Source organism: Pavona decussata, unplaced genomic scaffold, assembly GCF_977016875.1.
Source record: "Pavona decussata unplaced genomic scaffold, jaPavDecu1.1 SCAFFOLD_107, whole genome shotgun sequence".
Classification (NCBI taxonomy): Eukaryota; Metazoa; Cnidaria; class Anthozoa; order Scleractinia; family Agariciidae; genus Pavona; species Pavona decussata.
The window spans coordinates 343,849-366,889 of NW_028145521.1; the positions used below are offsets into that span (position 1 = coordinate 343,849).

General features: G+C 42.1%; 1 protein-coding gene and 1 long non-coding RNA gene across 11 annotated transcripts in view; one reads left to right on the forward strand and one right to left on the reverse strand.

Moving 5' to 3' along the window:
• The window catches only part of LOC146470982 (uncharacterized), a 31,724-nt gene that overhangs the window by 5,504 nt on the left and 3,179 nt on the right, over positions 1 to 23,041 (forward strand). The window contains exons 2-12 of one of the 10 annotated variants that reach the window (XM_085121267.1): positions 13,089 to 13,170; positions 13,493 to 13,903; positions 14,730 to 14,929; positions 18,181 to 18,301; positions 18,853 to 19,081; positions 19,734 to 19,886; positions 20,769 to 20,986; positions 21,211 to 21,395; positions 22,040 to 22,135; positions 22,357 to 22,434; positions 22,726 to 22,791. In XM_085121267.1, the coding sequence (XP_084977393.1) occupies positions 13,113 to 13,170; positions 13,493 to 13,903; positions 14,730 to 14,929; positions 18,181 to 18,301; positions 18,853 to 19,081; positions 19,734 to 19,886; positions 20,769 to 20,986; positions 21,211 to 21,395; positions 22,040 to 22,135; positions 22,357 to 22,434; positions 22,726 to 22,791 (1,815 nt within the window). In that variant the 5' untranslated portion in view covers positions 13,089 to 13,112. Of the gene's footprint in view, positions 1 to 10,254; positions 13,171 to 13,492; positions 13,904 to 14,729; positions 14,930 to 18,180; positions 18,302 to 18,852; positions 19,082 to 19,729; positions 19,887 to 20,768; positions 20,987 to 21,210; positions 21,396 to 22,039; positions 22,136 to 22,353; positions 22,435 to 22,725; positions 22,792 to 23,041 lie in introns of those variants that run through there. The other 9 variants (XM_085121270.1, XM_085121268.1, XM_085121273.1 and 6 more) reach the window with 9 other exon arrangements.
• The window catches only part of LOC146470983 (uncharacterized), a 32,322-nt gene that overhangs the window by 3,183 nt on the left and 6,098 nt on the right, over positions 1 to 23,041 (reverse strand). The gene's annotated exons all lie outside the window — the stretch shown is intronic.

The window sequence follows — 23,041 nt, forward strand, 5'->3', positions numbered from 1 at the left end:
TTGTTTATCGGTTCGAATGTAAAATTTGGGGCGTTAGACCCAATTCCGGGGGGTGGGAGCAGTGATAGATAATGTAACTTATCCGGATTAGGGAACGTATCTAGAAGAGAGCCAAAGTTGACGAATTCCTCAGCCCAGAACTTATTCTTTAGGCGTGCACTCAAGCGGCTACCTAAGGGCACACCTATACTAGAAAATAAAGGCGCACTGGGTAATATCTCACTACCTGACGACTCAACGGCCCCCACTGGAGTATGAGTAATAGATGTCACGTCGTGTTACACTGCGTCAGCGACCAGATTGAGGGAACTGGAAGAATTCTGGGCCGCGATGCTCGACTGTATCGCCGTTTTCACTGCAGCAACAATAGATGAAACCATTGCGTCGGAAAGGCCCTCCGATCCCACACCAGATGCAGACGCCTCAATAGCCGCTTGATGTGGAATTTCGACCGGGTCAGGAACAAACTGTACATTGACGGTATCATCTGCCGGTCCTGCTGTTCGTCGGGATTTCCTTCGTGGCGGCATGTTGATTAATAAGGCCTATAAAACTTAGGTAAGGTTAATTCGGACATGATATAGGCAAAGTCGGAATTAGACAACAAGGAAAATTCTGGGGTCAGAATGCATTGTACGCTAATTCACACATACAGGATGCCCGTTAACCAGCTACAACAATCGCATGTCATCATATGTGATGTGAGAGCATCAGTCATGGGCGCCTCGGTGTCTATAAATACCCACGTAAAAGCGTTAATAACTGGAGTGAATTGGGCACGTCAACGACGGTCGGATATGGTTGTCACTCAGGCAACATAACGCAGCAATTCCAAAGACCACGATTGACATAAATCAGGGATAGGCATCACACAGGAATGCACAGAATCCCAAAGCAAATATTGAAATGCAATAATAGCACATGGGCAGAACAAAGAAAGACACCAAAAGCCCACTGAACGCAACTCCTTGGTGAAGGCTATAAACTTGCCAAAATCAAAAACTGGTTGGGCAAAAATTCCTTAGGTTGTTATGTGCTGGATCTAACACCCGATTGTTGTAATGGCCTCAATTAGTATTCCCCTAGGCCTGTTTTTGCGCGGGAATTTAGGTTAATAATTTGCATTTTGCAAGTGACACTTTGCTGAAATGACATTTTCTGTTCATTATACGTTGAACTTTCAACGAGACGCGCTTCGCGTAGCTATCCGCAGTTACTGCAGTCTGCTAGCAATTTCCTCTGGAAGTTTCGTCTAAACGCGCCACAACAATTTAAGTGTGCTGTATTTCCGATCGGTCTTATCGGTTTGTTTACCTTATAGTTGGTACATTTTGTAAGTTCACTTTTTTGCATGTTTTAGTTTAAACCTTCTTCGCCTCGTCAGCAACACTGTTAAGCTACAATGTTCAGCCCTTCCGGGAAGCCGACAAAGTGAAAAGAGTTTAGAATAAATTGCGTGAATAGAAGTGTTTGCCTCCGGCGGTTACATCGTTTAAAATTGTTCGAGTTTCCCGCGATGGATGGAGACGACAATGGGGTCGGAGAAACCGAATTTCGTATTACCACCAGCTCAAAGACGCTGAGTAAAACACTCGATCAAGATGGTGCTCTTGGTGAGAAGCTTCTGCAACTTAGGAATTCGAGATCTGGTCATCTCTCTACGGTTACTGCCAGGAAGAACGAAATCGACGCGTTACTATTAAATGAGGAAAACGTTCATCACGTAAAGGAGAAGATTACCGGATACTTGGCTGCCTTTGAAGCTTTTAAAGATGCTAATTTCAATTATTTGCGGAATCTTGTGGACGAGCGTAGCAAAGTTGAATGTCACGATTACTTCGATCGCGAGTTTCAGCGAATGAGCGAGTTCAACGATAGGGTTCAGGACTGGATTAGAAGGGCAGCACGGTTACATTTGCAGATAAATCCTGAAGACTCTGTCAGTCAGTCCGGCCGATCTAAGGCGTCCAAGGGATCGCGGCGTTCAAGTAGAAGTAGTTCCTCGTCAATATCATCAGCAAGAGCAAAAGAAGCCGCTCGCGTAGCAGAACTTCAAGCCGAAGCTGCAGCCTTCAAGAAGCGTCAGTTGTTAAAAGAAAAGAAATTTCAGTTACGTCAACAGCAAGAGCACTTGACTTTAGAAACCGAAATCGCCAAGGCGCAAGCTAAGGACAATTTTTTGGCTTTTCTGACCGAATCTACTCCGCGTAGTATTGTACCAAACCCAGTCATGTTGCCAGTTTCCAGGCTAAGGATAGGCGAATTCCCTGATTCTAAGAAGTTGGAAATCATTCCAGGAGTTCAAACGTTTCCTGACTCTGTCAAGTTGGAACCCAAGCCAGGAGTAGACCAAGTTCCACAGTTAGCAGCGGCTGAACCCGGAGCTATGCGAGACAGAGAAATCGCTTCGTTACCAGATGCGAAGGTCACTTCTATGTTAAACCCGGAGGCGCCAGCATGGAATCAATCACTTATATCCAGAACTTTTCCTGATTCAAATCCTGTAGCGCCAGCATGGAATCAACCATATATGTCCAGAACTATTCCTGATTCAAATCCTGAGGCGCCAACATGGAATCAGCCACACATAGCTAGCAGCAAGAAGGAACGTACCAATGAATCTAGCCACTTCAATACGTCATCTACGCCGAGTGAAAGAGCCTTCCATGAAATGTTGGAGTTGCATCAGCATCAGAATATACTGCAACAGCAGCAAAACAAGATCGTAGAAATGCTAGCAAATCAGCAAAGAAAAAGTAGTCTCCCACAGCCTCGGGTTCCCATTTTCGACGGTAATCCATTGGAGTACGGTTATTTCACGAGAGCTTTCGAAAACATAATCGAGTCAAAAACGTCCAATAGCAGCGAGAGGTTATACTATCTCGAGCAGTTTACCAGTGGAGATGTTAAGGATCTCGTGCGATCTTGCCATTACTTGCCGCCTGAGAGGGGCTATAAAGAAGCACGTCGCCTGATGAAAAAGAAATTTGGTGACGACTACCGCATCGCAGCAGCCTACGAGAACTAAGCTTTAAACTGGCCGGAGGTTAAAAACGAGGACGACATTGCTCTGGATATATTCTCTATCTTTCTCATGAGGTGTAAGAACGCAATGGAAGGCAGCAAGTACCTCTCTAAGCTCGCGCAACCTGAAACCATCCAAAAACTAGTCCTTAAGTTGCCCTTTAGCTTAAGAACAAGATGGCGTCGCTTGGCTGACCACATAATGGAAGTTGAATTAAGGCTTGTCAACTTCGGAGACCTTGCCGACTTTGTGGACAATGAATCCAGAGTCGCTACCAATCTAGTTTTTGAAAGAATCGTTGACGATGCGAAGCCCAGAGCAACGGGAACTAATCATTTGAGGAAAAGGCCTGGGGAGAGAAAGTCACCGGAGCTAAGCCTTGCTACACAGATTCGTAGTGACCAGTGTCCGCCAACCGTCGCACCGTGTCCTGTCCCATCATCGCCAGAAGATAATTCTAAGTGCCCTTTCTGCAAATCAGGTCATGCCTTGGATAACTGTGACTCCCTTAGAAGCCGACCGTATCCAGAGAGAATTCAGTTTTTGATGTCGAAGAACCTCTGCTTTGGTTGTTTGTCTAATAACCACACGGCTCGAAACTGCCCTAAAAGAAACAATTGTTCGTTTCCCAACTGCACCAAGAAACACCCTACTGTCCTCCATACCAACTCGACGGCTCGTAGTCGACCGGCTGCTGACTCTCCAACTATTCCCACGTTGAACGAGGAGACCACGCGCGTTCATAACGGGATGGTGAGCCTGGACGAGGACACGCGAAACACGGGCGGGGCAAGCTTCCCAGAGATTGGCACGGCAGTTGTTCCGGTTAAGGTTTGGACAAAAGACAGCGAAACGCCAACGATCACCTACGCCTTCTTAGATAGTGGCAGCTCCTCAACGTTCTGCTCAGAGACACTCATGAGACAGTTGGGGATCAGTGGTGCAGAAACAAAGATTTCATTAACAACGTTGGAGAAAAAGGACAGTATTATTAACAGTTTCATTTTAACGGGCCTTACCATCTCAGACTTGGACGAAAATGTCTTTATTGAACTGCCCGCGCTTTACACGAGACCTCGGATTCCTGTTTATAAGGATGATATACCCAAGCAGGTTGATTTGGACCGATGGCCGTAAAAGTGGTGTAAGCTTGCCTGACGTTGAGGCGGGTGTCGGTCTTCTCATTGCCAGTGACGTTTCTATGGCCCTTGATCCTCTGGAAGTGAAGCACAGCCAAGATGGCGGCCCGTATGCTTCTCGCACAAGTTTAGGATGGGTTGTCAATGGTCCGTTGGGACGTAATCGTTATGGCCCGCGTGCGTCGAGTTTCTATGTCAAGACAGATGTTGAACTCCATCGAATGGTGAAGAAATTTTATGACAGCGGTTTTGGAGAGTCCAGCGCTGACGAGAAGCCAGAAATGTCGCAAGAGGAGATTCGTTTCCTGAACGTTTTGGACAGCACCTTAGCCCTGAGAAGCGGTCATTACGAAATGGCTTTGCCTTTGAGAGATCGAGAATCTCCAGTGCCGAATAACAGAGTACAAGCAGAACGGCCCGCCTATTAGTTAGGGCGAAAACTTGAGCGTAACAGTGGCTTATACTCCAACTACAAAGGTTTTATGGCGGACATCATTGAGAAGGGTTACGCCCACAAAGTTCCGGCAGATTTCCAGAAGTCCAGTGCGAAGTGGTACATACCGCGCCACGGCGTTTACCATCCCCACAAGCCTGGGAAGATACGTGTGGTTTTTGATTGTTCAGCCATATACGGAGGCATGTCGCTTAACGATCAGTTACTCAAAGGTCCTGATTTGACAAACAGTCTATTTGGAGTTCTATCAAGATTCCAGGAAAGAATTGCACTCATGGCTGATATCGAGGCGATGTTTTATCAGGTCAGAGTGATTGATGCAGACAGCACTTATCTCTGCTTTCTCTGGTGGCCCGATGGTAGGCTGGACAGTGACCTAGAAGAATACCAGATGGTAGTACTTTTGTTCGGTGCAGCTTCTTCACCAGCGTGTTCTAATTTCGCTCTCCGCAGGACAGCAGAGGATAACGTTGAGCATTTCTCAAAGGAAGTTATTAGCACCGTGCGAAACAATTTCTACGTGGACGACTGTCTCAAATCCTTGCCTGCGGATCTGCGAGCACTGCTTTTAAGAGGTGGTTTTAAACTTACGAAGTGGATCAGCAATAGTCGCAGAGTCTTGGAAACAATTCCTGTAGATGAACGTGCTAAAGAAGCAAAGACACTTGACCTCAGTAAGGACGGCTTGCCAGTTGAAAGAGCCCTTGGAGTTAAGTGGTGCGTGGAATCGGACACATTCAGCTTCAACGTTAACATCAAGCTCAAACCTCCCACGCGTCGGGGCATTTTCTCAGTCGTAAGCTCGGTATATGATCCTCTCGGACTAGCCGCCCCTTTTGTATTGACTGCCAAGAGGCTTCTTCAGGACCTGTGTCGACTCAAGTTGGGCTGGGACGATCCAATTTTCCCGGAGGACAGCATTCGTTGGGAGCGATGGTTAGCAGATCTTCGCAAGTTGTCGCAGTTTTCAATCAAGCGCTGTATCAAACCAAGAGGCTTTGAAGTCATTTCGTCTAGTCAATTGCACCACTTTTCAGACGCCTCAGAAATCGGTCTGGGGACAGTGTCATATCTCCGTCTCGTCAATAACAAAGGCGAAGTTCATTGTTCGTTTCTCTGCGCCAAGTCACGAGTAGCACCGCTGAAAACAGTCACGATCCCGCGCCTAGAATTATCCGCTGCAGCAATCTCTGTGAAGCAAGACAGACTCTTAAGGCGGGAACTTGAATTGCCGATTAGCGCCAAATCAGTCTTCTGGACTGATAGTACTGCAGTCCTGTGTTATGTCAAGAATGAGACAAATCGGTACCACAGCTTCGTTGCCAATCGAGTTGCTCTCATTCGCGATGGCTCCGAGCCAAATCAGTGGAACCATGTTGGTGGCGACAAGAATCCTGCCGACCACGCCTCTCGAGGTTTGACAGCGGACAACTTCCTTCGCCAAGTGCATTGGTTAACGGGGCCGGAATTCATTTGGCAGCATGAGAGTTTATGGCCCACGCAGATGGAAGCAGTGGAAGACATTTCTGATGAAGATCCTGAAGTCAAACGGAAGGTCAAGTCGTGCACGACGTCGCTGCGCAAAGGGTGTGATCCACTCTTAGAATATCCTCAGAAATGCCCCTCTTGGTTTCACCTACAGAAGATTATCGCGTGGCTGATGCGCTACAAAGACAACCTTCTACGAGCGAGTAAGGGTGACAGAGCACTGCGCGAAACTCCGAAGTACACTACCCTTGAAGAGATCAGGAGAGCTGAAAGAGAGCTTTTTAAGAATGTGCAGCGTCGAGCTTTCCCAGATGAAGTTAACCATCATGAAAAACCAGTTAAGAAGACTAGCCGCTTATACAAGCTAGATCCAATCCTTATTGATTGCCTCCTGTGTGTTGGTGGCAGGCTACGCAACGTGCCCGTGCCTGCACAGTCAAGAAATCAGATAATTCTTCCGAGAGAAGATCACGTCACCAGTTTGATCATCGACCATTACCACAGAATTTGCGGTCACTCCGGCAAGGAGCACGTCCTAGCCTTAATTCGTCAGAAATTTTGGATTACGAAGGGTAGTTCTGCCGTCAAAAGTGTCCTTTCGAAGTGTGTGAGCTGCAGACCTCGACAAGCACCACTGTGCTCTCAGAAGGTGGCCGACCTCCCGGAGGATCGTGTGACCCCCGACAAACCTCCTTTCACGTCGGTTGGTATTGATTGTTTTGGGCCCTTCCAAGTCCGTCGTGGGCGGAACCTCGTTAAGAGATATGGGGTAATTTTTACATGTCTAGCTATTCGAGCTGTTCATAAAGAAATTGCGCACAGTTTAGACACCGACTCGTTTCAATTGGCATTGCGTCGCTTTATACCAAGAAGAGGGCAAGTGGAGGTGATTCACTCAGACAACGGGACGAATTTCACAAGCGGAGAACGAGAGTTGCGCGATGCTATTTCTGGCTGGAACCATCAGAGAATCCATAGCTCTCTGCTACAGAAGAATGTCAAGTGGTGCTTCAACCCCGATTATGGTTCTCATTTCGGTGGCATCTGGGAGAGATGCATTCGGACGGCTCGCAAGATTCTTCAAGCTTTGTTACGTGAGCAGGTCACGGATGATGAGAGTCTACCTACACTAATGTGTAGATAAAGTAGAAAATAAAGTAGAAAGTGTAATGAACAGTCGGCCCATCACAGTTGTGTCTAGTGATCCGAACGACTTGGAGCCTTTGACCCCGAACCACTTGTTGTTGCTCAAATCTGAAGTTCCTTTACCACCTGGTTTGTTCAGGAAAGAAGATTTGCTGTCGCGTCGTCGTTGGAGGCAAGTACAATACCTAGCCGACATATTCTGGAAGAGGTGGAGGAAGGAGTATCTCCCTCTTTTGCAACTCTGGCAAAAATGAGTGCACCCTCAGAGGAATTTGACAGTTGGGGACGTCGTGTTGGTCGCGAGTGAGACCTCGCATCGCAGTTTGTGGCCATTGGGAAGGATACAGGAAGTCTTTCCCGACAAGGGAGGTTTCGTTCGGCGAGCAAAAGTCCGGACTAAATCAGCTGTGTACGAGAGACCTGCTGACAGGCAAGGTGTGCAAGGCTGCGAGCGAAGGCAATAGTAAAGAAGAGACGTGCAACAAGGCAGTGGCTACAGAGGTGCATAAACACTTTGCCCTTACAACAAAAGTGAAAGAGGTTATCAACCCACAGACCATCCTTAAAGTTCTAGAGTCAGACTTTGCAGAGTGCTCTGCAAAAACCACTCCCTATTCAGCCGAAGATAGGAGGCTCCTCAACATACTTGAAAATGGTATTGTTAAGACAACTGACGGGCACTATGAAATGCCGCTTCCTTTAAAGTCAGATAAATTGTCTCTCCTTTCAACCGTGAACTAGCTGTGAAAAGATGGCACCAGCTTGTAGCAAGATTTAAGAGACAACCGAAGTTCTTGAAACATTATCACGTGTTCATGAAAGATGTGATTGCGCTATGTGCTGAAGAGGTGCCTCCAGACCGTCTCGGAATCCAGGATGGGACGGTAAACTACGTCCCCCACACTGGTGTTTATCACCCGAGGAAACCCAATCAGATTAGAGTAGTGTTTGATTGCTCGGCCCAACATGATGGGGTATCTCTTAACGATTACTTACTGCAAGGACCTGACCTCATGGACACCCTGTTAGGGATCTTGTGCAGATTCAGACAGGAAAATGTAGCCATTATGACTGACATAAATAGTATGTTTCATTAGTTTATGGTATCAAAGGAACACAGCGATCTCCTGCGTTTTTTTGTTTTGAAAGGCGGGGATCCTGCCAATGAATTTGTTTAATACAGGATGAACATTCATCTTCTCGCTGCTGTTAGCTCACCTGGCTGCACAAATTTTGGTCTTAAGAAAGCGGCAGATAATGGAGAGAAAGAGTATGGTGAAGAAGCTGCTGAGTTCATATGAATAGATTTTTATTTAGATGATGGACTTACATAAGTCCTAACTGCAGATCAAGCTATTACCCTGGTGAAAGCAAGCCAAGGCATCTGTGCCAAAGCCGGTCTGAGACTACACAAAATCTCGTCAAACAAAAGAGACGTTCTTGAAGTGATTCCTTCTCAAGACCGTGCAAAAGGGTTGAAAGAACTGGATTTGAAGAATGATCCATTGCCTTTGGAACGTGCCTTAGGAGTTGTATGGTGTATTGAAACTGACAGCTTTCAATTTTGCATCGAATTGCGTGATCGTCAATTTAAGCGACGTGGTGTTCTGGCCACAGTTAGTTCAATTTACGATCCTAGCGGCTTCACTGCAGATGTTACCTTGAAGGGTAAGTAAGTTCTACAGCAAATTCGCCGGGGCCAAACTTGATTGAGACAACCCAGTACTAGAGAATCTTCGTAGTCAGTAGGAGAAATGGCGTCGGCATGTTCTGACTCTTGACCAGCTGCAAATTGAACGTTACTTTAAGCCTGAGAACTTTGGTCGAGTGAAAGCCTGCGGGTTACACCATTTCTCGGATGCCAGTCTTAAGGGATATGGACAATGTTCGTATCTTAGACTAATTGACGTGGAGGACAGAGCACACTGTTCTTTCCTCATTGGAAAGGCCCGAGTGGCCCCTTTGAAGCAAAAATCACTGTGCCGAGGCTTGAGTTGGCAGCTGCTACTATTTCAGCAAAAATGAGTGAGTTCCTTCGCGAAGAATTGTCGTACACGGACATTAAAGAACATTTCTGGACAGACAGACATGTCAACAATGAAGCTAAAAGTGTCCAGGTGCACGTGACCAATCGCGTGCAGCAAATTCGTGATGTCACGAAACCGAGTTCTTGGTTATATGTCAGTGCTGAAGTTAGCCCTGCAGATCATGCCTTGCGTGGCCTTACAGCATAACAACAGCTTCAAGAAAACAATTGGTTAGCAAAACCACCAGTCCTTTGGAAGAATGGGACTTTTCTGCCTGAGACGACAGAAGAATTTCAAGTAACCTAGTCTGATCCTGAAGTGAAGAAAGCTGTTGTGTTCACATCTCATGCAGCGAGTCCAGCTACGCAACCTCCTGAATCGTCTATGTTGAGCCGTTTGTGTCACATTTCAAGTTGGCAGCGTCTGCTTAAAGTAATAGCCTTGTGTCTTCGAGTGAAGAGCAGATTAGCGAGTAGAGAAGTGAAGTGGACGACACAGACTGGTTGTGAGAACATTAGACCTTTGCCAATGGTATCAGTTACCTTGAACGAACTGCTTGAGGCAGAAGGAGAAGTTCTGTAGATTGTTCAACGTGAACAGTTCCATGAAAAGATTGAAGTCCTAAAGAAACTTAAGAAAGCTGGAAAGGCAACAGATAGAAAGCTTGCAAGAGAAAGAAAGCTAGCCATCAAGAAGTGTAGTTGCTTGTATCGTTTGGATCCGTTTCTTGATGAGGATGAAATCGTTCGCGTTGGTGGCCGCATCAGACAAGCTAACCTTCCCTTTGCGACAAAACATCCCGTGGCACTTCCATTTAAAAGCCATGTTACAAACTTGCTGATTCGATTCTGGTATGCCAAAGTGAATCACATGGGGCGAGGTATCACCCAAAATAAGCTGCTTCAGAGAGGCTACTGGATTATTGGTGGATCATCCGCAGTGTCAAATTGTATTTGCAAGTGTGTTACCCCGCATAAAAGTACCTGGGCTCCTGCAATTTCAGAAGATGACCGACTTGTCTTTGGATCGAGTTGAACTTTCAGCTCCTTTCTCTTACTGTGTTGTAGATTTCTTTGGACCATTCCTGATCAAGGAGAAGACAGGTGAAGTCAAGCGTTACGGCGTTATTTTCCACCTGTATGGCCAGCAGAGGCGTTCAGTTAGAAACAGCTAACTCGTTAAGCACCAGTTTATTCATCAACGCACTGAGCCGTTTCTTAAATCGTCGTCGTTCAGTCAGACAGCTCCGCAAGGCACAAATTTTGTGGGAGCGCAGAATGAGCTGAAAGCTGCCTTAGAAGAACTGGATCAGAACAGACTAAGAGAGTACTTGATTGGAAAATGGTTGTGAGTTGATACCATACCGGATGAACGTGCCGTATGCGAGCCACTTGGGCGGTACGTGGGAGAGGGTAATCCGTACTGTACGCAGTGCACTGGAGACGCCACTTCTAAATGCCGGAACCCAGTTGGACGATGAAGCCTTTAGAACCTTCATGACTGAGGCGCAATGTATTGTTAACTCCAGACCCCTCTCTACGGATGACCTGAATGACCCAGAGGCACCAGAACCTCTTACACCTAGCCATTTACTCACTTTCAAACCGAAGGTTGTACTTCCGCCGCCTGGAAAGTTCCAGAGAGCAGATTTGTATTCCCACAAATGGTGGCGCAGAGTACAGTATCTCGCCAACGAGTTTTGGCTCAGATGGCGTCATGAGTTTCTTCAAAGTCTGCAGTCGTGCAACAAGTGGATGTATCCCAGAAGGAACTTATGGGTTGAAGATGTAGTCTTGTCTAAGGAGGACGAAGGACCACGTAATCAATGACCTCTCGCACGAGTCGTTCAAGTCTTCTCCAGTGAGGACGGATGTGTCAGAAAGGTTAAAATCGTCAAAGCGGATGGAGGGCTTGACAACCTGGGCAGAATTTGAAAGCCTCCTACTTTCCTGAACAGACCAATCCACAAACTAGTTTTACTGGTACCCTTCGAAGGCGAAGAGGAAGTTGGCACAAGCAGCAGGGAGACCGTGGGATTCCCCTTCGAGGAGCCAACTACTCAGTGAGGTGTCATTGACAAGTGAAGAAGACACAAGTGACTGTCTTTATGAACGTTTAGTTTGTTGAACTGTCTAGTGTGGACACTAAGTAAAGTAATTGTTAGGCAACAATTAGAGGAGCCATGTGACTGCAGCGCTGTGTAGTCAGCGATTTGTTTCGCAAATGCTTAGCTGCCGCGACTGTTTTTCTTTGGCGAGCGACCCGTTATTTTGTTTTTGTTCACATGTAGTTCGATACCTGTACAGTAATCACAGTAATCGTAGTTCATCGGATGTTTGCTGTCCCTTCAAACGGCGTAAACGGTAGGAACAGTTCAAGAAGTATTGTACGGAACATTTTTTGGTTTATTTTTCACACTAGTTTTCATGATCAGTTATAGCCAGTATTCTTTTGTTACGCAGATTGTTATCTCGGGAATCAGGATTGTAACGGCATGTGCTGTAACCTGACCTGTGGATAAACGAGTTTTGGCCTCTATTTTAATTGTTCGCAACTCCTCCCGTCATGTGCGACGGGAGACCAGCCACATCTTCCTTGTCTACCCCATCTGTTCCTTGGTATCGGCACTCGACAGCGTAAAAATTCAAAATGAACTTTTTACTTTAGAAAAATATGATTTTACCAAGATCATTCAGCTTATATTTCTTGCTCCGTGTCGAGAGCTCGTGTTTATATCAGACCTGTGCTATATAAGATGGGTGTTTACAGAGCAACATGTGTCGATTAATGTTCAGCTTAAGTCAAGAAACAACGACACAGGATGTAAAATAAGTGATGTATCTCACCAGTTGTTTCCATATGTTCCCGACATGACTGATTTGAGACCCATTGAAGAAATTTTCGGTTAGTTAGATTTTTTATTTAATGAAAACGAAAGTCGTTATTTTGTTTTCTTTTGTTTTTGTTTACGGCTGGCTCAAAAGTACATACAACGTTTTATGCGGAGCTGTCGCCAACTCATGCATGCAGTCTTTCAGTTAAGGTACCGTAGTTCCAGATAAAGGTAGGCATAGTTTTTTGTTAACGGGTGGCAGTGGAATTAAAGGAAACAGCAACTTTTAAATATATCTATCAACAATAGCCGTGATCTGAGTGGTTTATGGTATGTTTAAAGGTTGTATAAACTCCAGATGTTCACAGACGTTTCACAGGAAACATTACTGCCATTTAATTAAGTTTTCGCGTGGTAAGAAGGAAAAAAAATACTTATTCGCTCGGCTATTTTTGTTTTAGTGACGACAATTTCTATTACAAGCAAACATTTAATGAGCCTGATCAGCGTCAGCCACAAAGACCTCCTTATCTAGAACAAATCTTCTTACGTTAGCGGTGAATTTATTAAACTTTAGCTAACTTTTTTGTGTTCCTTCAGTCATCTCTAAATATCACAACAAGCAAGCCTTTCTGGTTAATTGATTAGGACAGTAAATAGCTTGGAACTAGCTTGGCTCCATCTTAAAAATGGAAAGGAGTAGAACGATGGAACATGAAAATTGTAGGATCCATGTCAGGCAAAATTATACTGTTGGTAAGCCAGATGGAGTGTCATGCGGTGTGTTGACAGGTGCCAAGAATTAGCATTGTTAAATAGTTGCCTACACGCAGACGTTGCATATTTCCTTTGAGTGAAAAACGAGACAGCAAGCATTTGAGCGCGCAGGCTATCAGAGAGAAGCTTGATAGAAAAAATTATTTCCCTTGTTACAAAGATGCGGACTGTTATTTGGTTATCCTTTCTGTATTTATAGCCGCTGCATTTCTGGTGACATAAAATGGCGAAGATTGTTTTTCTCGCTCTACCTCTTCTATTGGGAATAACGTCTAAAGCTGGTATGTTAATTTCAGCCGTTTATTTGAATGAGTAAAAATTCTTACAATTGCTATTTGTGAATTACGCACAAGCACTGAAAAAATATTTCGTTTCTTTATGCTAGTTTGATTTTCTCGAACTGTACCTGTGCGCCTTTGATTGTTTATTATTTCATCAAAACAATTCTGCATCCTACAACATCGTATATCGTATTTCGTCCTAATGTAGTTAACAGATTGGTAGGTCTAATTTTTGCCTAAAATGTTTTTGTTTCACTTTTGTACAGAAAATAAAAAAATATTTTTAGTGTATAATCTGACTACTTTACGTTTTTTCCTCTAGATTTAGCTTGCCCAGATGATTGGAAAGAATTTAGTAACTCCTGCTATATTCTGATGGACAAATACCGAAACACGTTCGAATTCGACTGGTTGAAAGCTTTGAAAGTGTGTCGTGGTTTTGGAGGGAATTTCGCCAGCATAGGGAGTGAAAAGGAAATGGAATTTGTTAGAAACTTGTCTCCACAGCAAAAGACTGATCACGCTTGGATTGGCTTGGTTTACTGGTTTCAGGAAGGCGGATATCTTTGGAGTGATGAAACACCTTTTAACAGTTCTGTTCACGCAGACTGGTTTAATGACAAACCGTGTAACCATTCTGGCATTCGTTGTGTTCAACTATCAAGAAATGGTTATAATTTTACAAGTTGCGACTGCACGAAAAACCAAAAGTTCATCTGTGAAAAGCCTAAAGGTAGGATTACTGTCAAAAAGCACAAGAAGGAGAAAACAAAATTATTACAACTGTGCATTATTAGGTTTGTTTGTCGATCTTTGCCATCAGTAAGTTATGCTGTGGGAAGTCCATTAGCGTCAGATTTTTTAATCAAAACTTGGCAAAATTTCTGAGTGACTTTTTTAACCTTAAGGAATGAATAAGAAAGCGAGCAAATTTAATCAGAGCAGTCTAGCTTGATGTTTTGTTTGTCACATATTATACTGTTTTGAAACCTGCTGCAGTTTGTCTTACCAACCATCTGTTTAGATTCTTTATTGAGATATTTTTAGTTGCTTCTTAATTTCAAGTAATACAAGAGTTCTAAATTGTTTACAAGTTACCTTTTCGAAAGAGACGTAGGCGTTCTTCGAAGGATAAAATAAAATAGATATATGCAAAGAATATTTATATGAGTTAATATCCCCCAATAAAAAAATTAACAAATAAATAAATAAAATAAAGGTGTTCATTTTTCTCGCAAGTTTTCTTGTGTAACTTGTTAACTTTTAAATCCGGCTAATCAGAAATGGGCCACGAAAATAGGCCATAGGATAAATTCTACCTGCAGAGAATACTCTTTGACAAACAACAATCCATTTCAGATAGCTTTAATGGGTATCTGTTCTGTCGACATCTGTTTCTTCGGCAACATGTTAGTTTAAAATTTCCTAACACTGAAAAACTAATTCCTTTCGTTTTGAATGGACAAACATGTTGTTTAGAAAGCAGCTGAACAGGTTGTGCCTAACTCTATATTTGTCATAAAAGGGGTACGCTGGAATTGATTGTTTTTCCTTTTTAGGCCCACCGCCTTGCCCTACAGCTGACTGGTTTCTCAATGGCTTGACTTGCTACAAGGCCAGTGACAAGGTGAAAACGTGGTTTGATGCACTTCGTGACTGTCACGTATCCGGAGGAGATTTGCTTAAGACGGATGACAAAGAAGAGCGAGATTTCCTAGCTTTCTATCTGGATTTGGTTGGTCTTAAGGACACAACAAGTGTAAGTTAAAAGAGCATTTCGCAGAAACTTATAACGAACTAGCACTCACTATTTTTAGTGTCCCTTTGAATAGGCAGAAAATGTAATTGTATTGGTGGATCGTTCAAATAATGGTTCATTTTTGTTAACAATCACCCTACTAGTGCACTGCGGAAACTACTGTTATTTATCTTTCGCTGAGGATGGTTAGGATGCAAATGGAGCAACTTGAAAAAAATGGCGAACTTTTTCAAGTTTTTCCTGTTTTTTTTTTGGGGGGGGGGGGGGGGGGAAATCACTAAAAGCTACTTACTATGCTATATTCTTTGGCAGTGAAATCACTTGTCGGCTAGTGTGCGGTGGGCCAAGACAATTTGTCGGGACTAGCGTGCGTCTCAACCAATTAGGAAATGTCATGAGAGTCACGTGAACAAGTGTCTTTTCCAACATGGTAGAGATCGAAGCTGAGATCAGCGCGGAGATTGAGCAATGACCAAAAAAAAAAATCGACTAGTGTGCGGGAAGCTGATCGCCCGACAAATTTTAACCCGATTTGACCCACAAAAAAAAATCTGCAGTTCTGCGCCAAAAAATGTTTCAACGAAGTCTCTGCATTCTAGTCTCTGCATTCTAGTGAACCCAGTTAATTTAACTGGCTTTTTTTTGCCTTTACCCTGTCACTCTCCAGTCTCAGTTCCTCTCCAAAGTGAAACGTGACAGTTTTCCAAAAAACAAATTTATTACCTAGGATTTTTGCCCCAGGTTATTGATATAATGCAAACTTAATAGTAATTTTTTTTCTTAAAGTGTTGTAAATTTAAATCAAAATAAATTCTAAAATCTGGGTGTGCTGTCACGCCACCCAATTCAACGGCAAAGCTTGTCGTCGTTTTTTAGCAAAGTTTTTTAATCTGAAAATGATTTTAAGAAATATTTTATCGCAATTTTTTATAGTTAAATTTGTCAAAACAAAAGAAACGTCAGAATTACTGTTCATAAAGAAAGGGAGATAAATCATGGATCGTCTTGGCGACTTTATCTATAAATGAACGCGTTGCACGTACAAATTCCGGCCCAGTCAGGCGAGAATCGACCGAGTTTCAGAAGAAAATGCAATCAAACTGTTTGGGACGATAACACTCAACATGAGATAGTGTGGCCTTCATGAAAGAGACACACTATCACAACATCCGCGTCTCAAAAAACTGCCACAAGACCATACCATCCGTGAATTAAGAAGCTGCCACACGATCCCATTATTTGCGTCTCAAAAAGCTGCCACAAGATCACAACATTCATGTATTAAAAAGCTGCCCCATGATCACAACATCCTTGTATTAAAAGGCTGCAACAAGATCACAACATCTACGCACTTAAAAGCTGCCACACGATCACAAAATCCGCGTATTAAAAAGCTGTCACAAGATCACAACATTCGCGTATTAAAACGCTGCCAGAAGATCACAACATCTGCTTGTTAAAAAGCTGTCACAAGATCTTACCATCTGCGTATTAAAAAGCTGCAACAAGATCACACTATCCGCGTATTAAAAAGCTGTCACAAGATCATAACATCCAGTTGTTAACAAGCTGCTACAAGATCACAACATCCGCGTATTAAAAAGCTCCTACAAGATCACAGCATCCGCTTGTTAAAAAGCTGTCACAAGATTTTAACATCCGCGTATTAGAAAGGTGCCACCCGATCACAACATTCGCATATTAATAAGCTGTTATAAGATCACAACATCCGCTTGTTAGAAAGCTTTTACAAGATCACAGCATCCGCGTATTAAAAAGCTGCTACAAGATCACAACATCCACGTATTAAAAAGCTGCCACACGATCACAACATCCGCTTGTTAAAAAGCTGTCACAAGATTTTAACATCCGCGTATTAGAAAGCTGCCACACGATCACAACATCCGCGTATTAAAAAGCTGCTACAAGATCACAACATCCGCGTATTAAAAAACTGCTACAAGATCACAACATCCGCGTATTAAAAAGCTGCTACAAGATCACAACATCCGCGTATTAAAAAGCTGCCACAAGATCACAACATCCGCGTATTAAAAAGCTGCTACAAGATCACAACATCCGCGTATTAAAAAGCTGCCACAAGATCACAACATCCGCGTATTAAAAAGCTGCTACAAGATCACAACATCCGCGTATTAAAAAGCTGCCACACGATCACAACATCCGCGTATTAAAAAGCTGTCACACGATCACAACATCTGCGTATTAAAAAGCTGCCACAAGATCACAACATCCGCGTATTAAAAAGCTGCCACAAGATCACAACATCCGCGTATTAAAAAGCTGCCACACGATCACAACATCTGCGTATTAAAAAGCTGCTACAAGATCACGACATCCGCGTATTAAAAAGCTGCCACAAGATCACATCATCTGCGTATTAAAAAGCTGCCACAAGATCACAACATCCGCGTATTAAAAAGCTGCCACACGATCACAACATCCGCGTATTAAAAAGCTGCCACACGATCACAACATCTGCGTATTAAAAGGCTGCTACAAGATCACAACATCCGCGTATTAAAAAGCTGCTACAAGATCACAACATCCGCGTATTAAAAAGCTGCCACACGATCACAACATCCGCGTATTAAAATGTTGCCAAAAGATCACAACATCCGCGTATTAAAATGCTGCCACATTATGACAACATCAGCGACTTTAGAAGTCTACCACGATCTCCACATGATGTCAACAACTGCGTCTTTGAAATTTGTCACACGATCGCAGCATCCATGTCTTTAACATTTGGTACACGGTTACAACAACCATGTCGTGAGATATTGAAACAATCCTATTGAGTAGAAGAAAACTTAAACTCTAAATTTATAGAGAAAAAAATTAACAGGCCGTCCAAACTATTCATCCGAAGATGGGAGAAAACGTTCGCACACTGAAGTTTGTCTACCTACCTACGACTTAACTGGCAACAATTTAGTATAATACTTGATTGCTAGCATACATGATATGATCTTTACATAGAAACCAGACATTTAAAGCATGTTTTTTCTTCAAAAGTTCAATGTTTTCTACCTTTTTTGAGTAATTTAAGTTCATTGTCATCGTGGTTTTTGCCATTTTTATTCCTATCTATTGGTTTTGGTAACTTTTGAGCTAATTTGATTTAAATCGAGTGGTTGGCTCTGCATTTTAAATGGGATGAAAATCATCCTCGTAGGTACTGTAATTAATTAACTGTAAAACTATTCAATCTTTGCCTTGTTTCACAGCATGTGTGGATTGGCGACAAAACGAACAGGGCATGCGTAAAGATGTCAACTGATGATGGTTCGAAGCATGAAGAGAACTGCGAAAAACGAATGTTTTACGTTTGTGAAAAGCAAGCTTCAGGTACAAGCTAAAGTAAAGCTTTAGAATGCATTTACACCTGTATGGAAGAAACGTTGGCGGTTTTGCGAATGAGTTCATTTTCTGTTCGTCACTGCTACAGGTATTGTGTAGCTTGCCCCGAATGGTATAAAGAGACACGTCTTTACACTTTTTAAATAAGTTTAAAAACAGACCACACGAATACTTGTTCTATGCCTATTTCCGTTAGCTGTAATAACAACTCAGTGATCTTCTTATGTCCAGAAAAAAATCTATTTTTTAAACACAGTCACAAAGCTAGGAATGATATCTGCTCCGTCTCTCTAGCTGACAAAACGATATCTTCATATCCAACGGATGGTTGTCCTTTTAATGCTTTCCCATTTTTACGCTCTTAAGTGCCGTGCGATTTCTGGGGTACAAAGTGTAACAAAAAGGAAGCCCAGTTCATTGCGTTTTTATTCGTAGGCCTGAATTCACTGTGAATCTTCAATCCTCCCCAGACTCAAGTTCAGTTATCCCAATGTGCCTACATCATGTATTGATAGTTTCTGTTTTCTTGTAACACGTAGATCAAAGGCTCAAATGCTTCGAATGTAACAGTACCATGACCTTTAAAGAGTGCCCAGGCCGTCCATGTATTTTCAATGATAGCAAATGCTACTATGCGTCGAATCAGCAGGGATCAAGTGCTGAAAAGCGTTTCAAATATGGATGCACTAAACAAGACCTTTGTAATAAAACTGACTTGGATGGTTATTTTGTACAATGCTGCGATGGTTACATGTGCAATGAAGATTAGTTATGAAGATATTTCCTTTAAAACCATTTATTTTTGTTTTCAAATTACTCTTTAATTATAAAGTTATACTGGACGAGTACCATACAATCATGTGATTTACTGATATGGTATGGTCTTATTAATTTATCACGAGTTGCGATCTAGCAATTGACACGGCACCACCCCCCTACCATCAGCTGTTCCTAACATTTGTTAGAAAGGAATTATTGGCACAAACTTGGGTCACAAGACCTCCTTGTGATCATGGAATAATTAATAATATGCTTATATTTAAGCTTGAAAGGGGAATGCAAGGAGAACTTTATGCAGAGCAGCTCTGTGTTGAGATGCAGTTGGATTATCGATTCTGTCGGTTTATCAGTTTTAAAGTCAAGTAAATATGAACAACTTGTTCTGAATTCCCATCCTCCGTAATTTAATTGTATTATAAAAGACCCCAAAAGTAGGGAAAGTTGTCATTTCCATTATCTTAGTAAATCTCCTAAATTAGACCATCCAGCTCTTAGAAAAATCGCACCCATTTTGCTTTGAAATCAATAATTTGTCTGTTATCTTGCATAAACATGTTTAAACATATTAGCCACTATTAATTAAGATCTACTCTTAGTTATTGTGCATGTTATGTTCTTGTTTATTTTTCTCTCCAGTAAGTAAGCCCCCGTCTTCCAAAGAGGAAGGGGATGAGTCCTCCATAAATGCAGTTGCCTACATATCTGCTGGTGTTGCGTTGCTTCTGTTGCTGATAGTTGCGATTATGATCAGCATCTGGCGCTACAGCAAATCATATCGCAAGAAAATTGAAAGGTTTTTATCTTTAAAGGTCTTAACACTTTTCTGTCAGGTTTTTCGAGATCCTGAGGATGGTGAGCAGGGTTGCCCCCCCCCCCCCCCCCTCACCCCGCCCTTGCTCATAACTTCAAAAGCATTCTTAAAGCAGACCAAGTCTTCTGTACTTTCAAACTCTTACCTTCAGCACCGAATAAAGGTAACAAATAGGACTGGGGTAGGTTACTTCAGTTTGAACTGAGCAAGATCTATACTACCATGAAACATTCAAACACAAAAGACTGGTACTGGAGTATAGTCGTTCATTTTTCTTTTCTTGATAGGTATCAAAGAACTTACCAAACACATGCAACACAAGCAAAACGTTTCTAAGGCCCAATTGCAATGAAGGATTTTAATCCATGCCTAAATCTCAGCAGAGGAACTGGGCATATATACTTTGTTTTACCTCGTTTGCAACTACGCTGAAAAAGCTTCAACCGAAGCTTAAAATTCCAGTCTTACAGCTTACTTGGTTAGCTGAACTTTCATCCTAACCATGCAGAAAGAGTTAGATGTTAGTGCCATGTAATATCGTCCCGAATGAAAATTAAAAAACTATGGCGATTTAAATGGATACGTTTCATTAATGGCCACTGTTCTCTCGTGCAATTTCATTACAGCAGTACAGAAGTTTAATATTTAGTAACCACAAGTAAATATCTTGATGAAATTGCAAATAATACAAGCAATGAAATTTCATTACCCTACAAACAAGGCAGATATGTCAGCCTTCCCTGAAATTCCCCATACTGCTGCTGTTGTAAGTCGTGAACAATGTGTTTTTAGCACTTAACAAAAATAGAAAAACTAAGAAATGTTCAGTTGTATTTGAAGTATTAATCATTGATTTTCCTCCAGAACGGCTCGCTCACAACGCCAAATTGTTCCCCTCGACAAGTGGGAAATACTTCCTGAGCAAATAGAATACGAAGAAGAGCTGGGCCGAGGAGCATTTGGCGTGGTTCACAAAGCAACTTTAGGAAGACGAGCAGGAATTGAGGTATTTGAAACTGGAAAACGGCTGCGAAAAGAACCAAAGAGGGCATCTCAGATGGTTGCTGTCAAAGTTTTGCAAGGTAATTTAGAATCGATCCGTGTACTGGCTGCAAGTTTGAGGCTCAACATTGAACCATTGTCTGATGATCGATTTAATGAGCGACTTATAGCAAAGATGTTGATGCTGTTGAGGCTGAAAAGAGCCAAGCATTCGTCTCTATCCAAATCAGCTCAAATTGTGATTAAAGGAGTGTTAATAGAAACTTTATGCTGTGATTAACGTGGATTTACTTGTTTTATATAGATGATGCAACTGAGGCACAAAAGGAACAATTCATGTCTGAGATTGAGCAGATGAAGCTGTTGGGTTTCCACCAGAATATCGTATCCCTCGTTGGATGTTGCACGCTTCAGGAACATAAGTTTCTGGTGATAGAGTACGTTGCATTTGGTGACCTTTTGCAGTGGTTACGCAGGCGGAGAAGAATGGTATGATATTCGATGAGTAAAAGCAATAGAAAGCTTACCATATTAAGTGCTACGCTCAAATTACCACGGCATATAAATAAATAAATAAATAAATAGATAAATAAATAAATAAATAAATAAATAACATGAAAGTACCACCATTAAGTAAGCTAGAGTCGGAACCCTTAACAACAACGCGAAGCACTTGAGCTACGGTTCCAGCATTATTGTTACTGACATATTCATAATCTAACTGAAAAGATTTTTCTTGTGTTACCTATTTAAATGAAAATGAGGCCTTTTTTATTGCTGATTACTTTATTGTTACTGATGTTTCTTCTTTATGTCTATTGAAAGTCTTGGATTTTCCTTTCCCGCCCCCCCTCCCCCCTGTAGTGCTTATGTTAAATTGGCGTCCGTACGTCTCACAAGACGATGCAGTATAGATCCATGTCTCATTAATATTAATTTAATCCAAAAAACAAACAAACAAACCAAAAAACAGAAAAAATCAAAGCAGTTAATTGAACCATAAGAGCAAGTTCAAATTATAACTTATCCTTCCTTCAAAATACCCATATGCCTAATATAACTCAACCTAAATCATTCGGTAAAATACTTTTAGAAACTGTGTTCATTGCTGATGACTCATGATTAATTTTTAGATCAATATGCCTAAAGTCTCTCAAGCAAAATGCTATGAAGACAAAGACGTCGTCAAAGATGGGAGAGCAACAACAGACTTTGATAAAGTAGGTAACGTTTAAACATCTTCACCAGTATATAAAATTGCCTGTCAACAAGCCACACGAAGATTTCATTGTTCACTTATATTTTCTCAGTTCTTTCATTCATTCTTTCTTTCTTTCTTTCCTTCTTTTTTTCTTTCTTTCTTTCTTTCTTTCTTTCTTTCTTTCTTTCTTTTCTTCTTTCTTTTTTAGCTATTTATTTATTCCTTTATATTTTTTGTACACTGAACCAGAAGGAAGGAGATCAAATACCAGTGGAGATGGGATCAATTGTTGTTGACATGGCCTTGTCTTCACAGGATCGCCCCGAAGTAAGTAAGCACATATTAACCCTATCTAGAGCGTCGTCCTCAGTGTTGCAGCCCTCCCGTCATAACACCGAGAGTATGAAAATATGAAAATGACACTTGGAGGATAAATAGCATGTGCTTAAACGTCAGAAAACAACAAAAATAGACAGACAAGTAATCGAAACCAAGAGTAGAACACTAAAACGAACAAAAGACTTAAACATTACAGGAATAAATATTTTCTGCACAAATGTCCTTGTCAAAACCTGATTCCCATGGTATTATGATACTTAGTGTCATTTTCCCTTTCAGGAGAGCAACGCTATCCAGATAAAGATTGTGGGAGATCAGCCACTGGTAGACGAAACCTCACTGAAGGTAGAATAATTATATTCCATCAAAGCGTAAATAGTATGACATATTGGAAATGATTTTGAGTACGTTCAAGTCAAATATATTAGTGTTTAGTTTCTTTTCTACAACCTGATCAACCTTATTATTAAGTGAATTTTCAATGAACCGTTTCATATAGTAGGTGCTAGTGGATACCTGGACAGCCGTCTGTCTAACTCTTGATGAAATTCCACCAGCCCTGCACACCTACCCGTTAAGATAAATAAACGTTTCC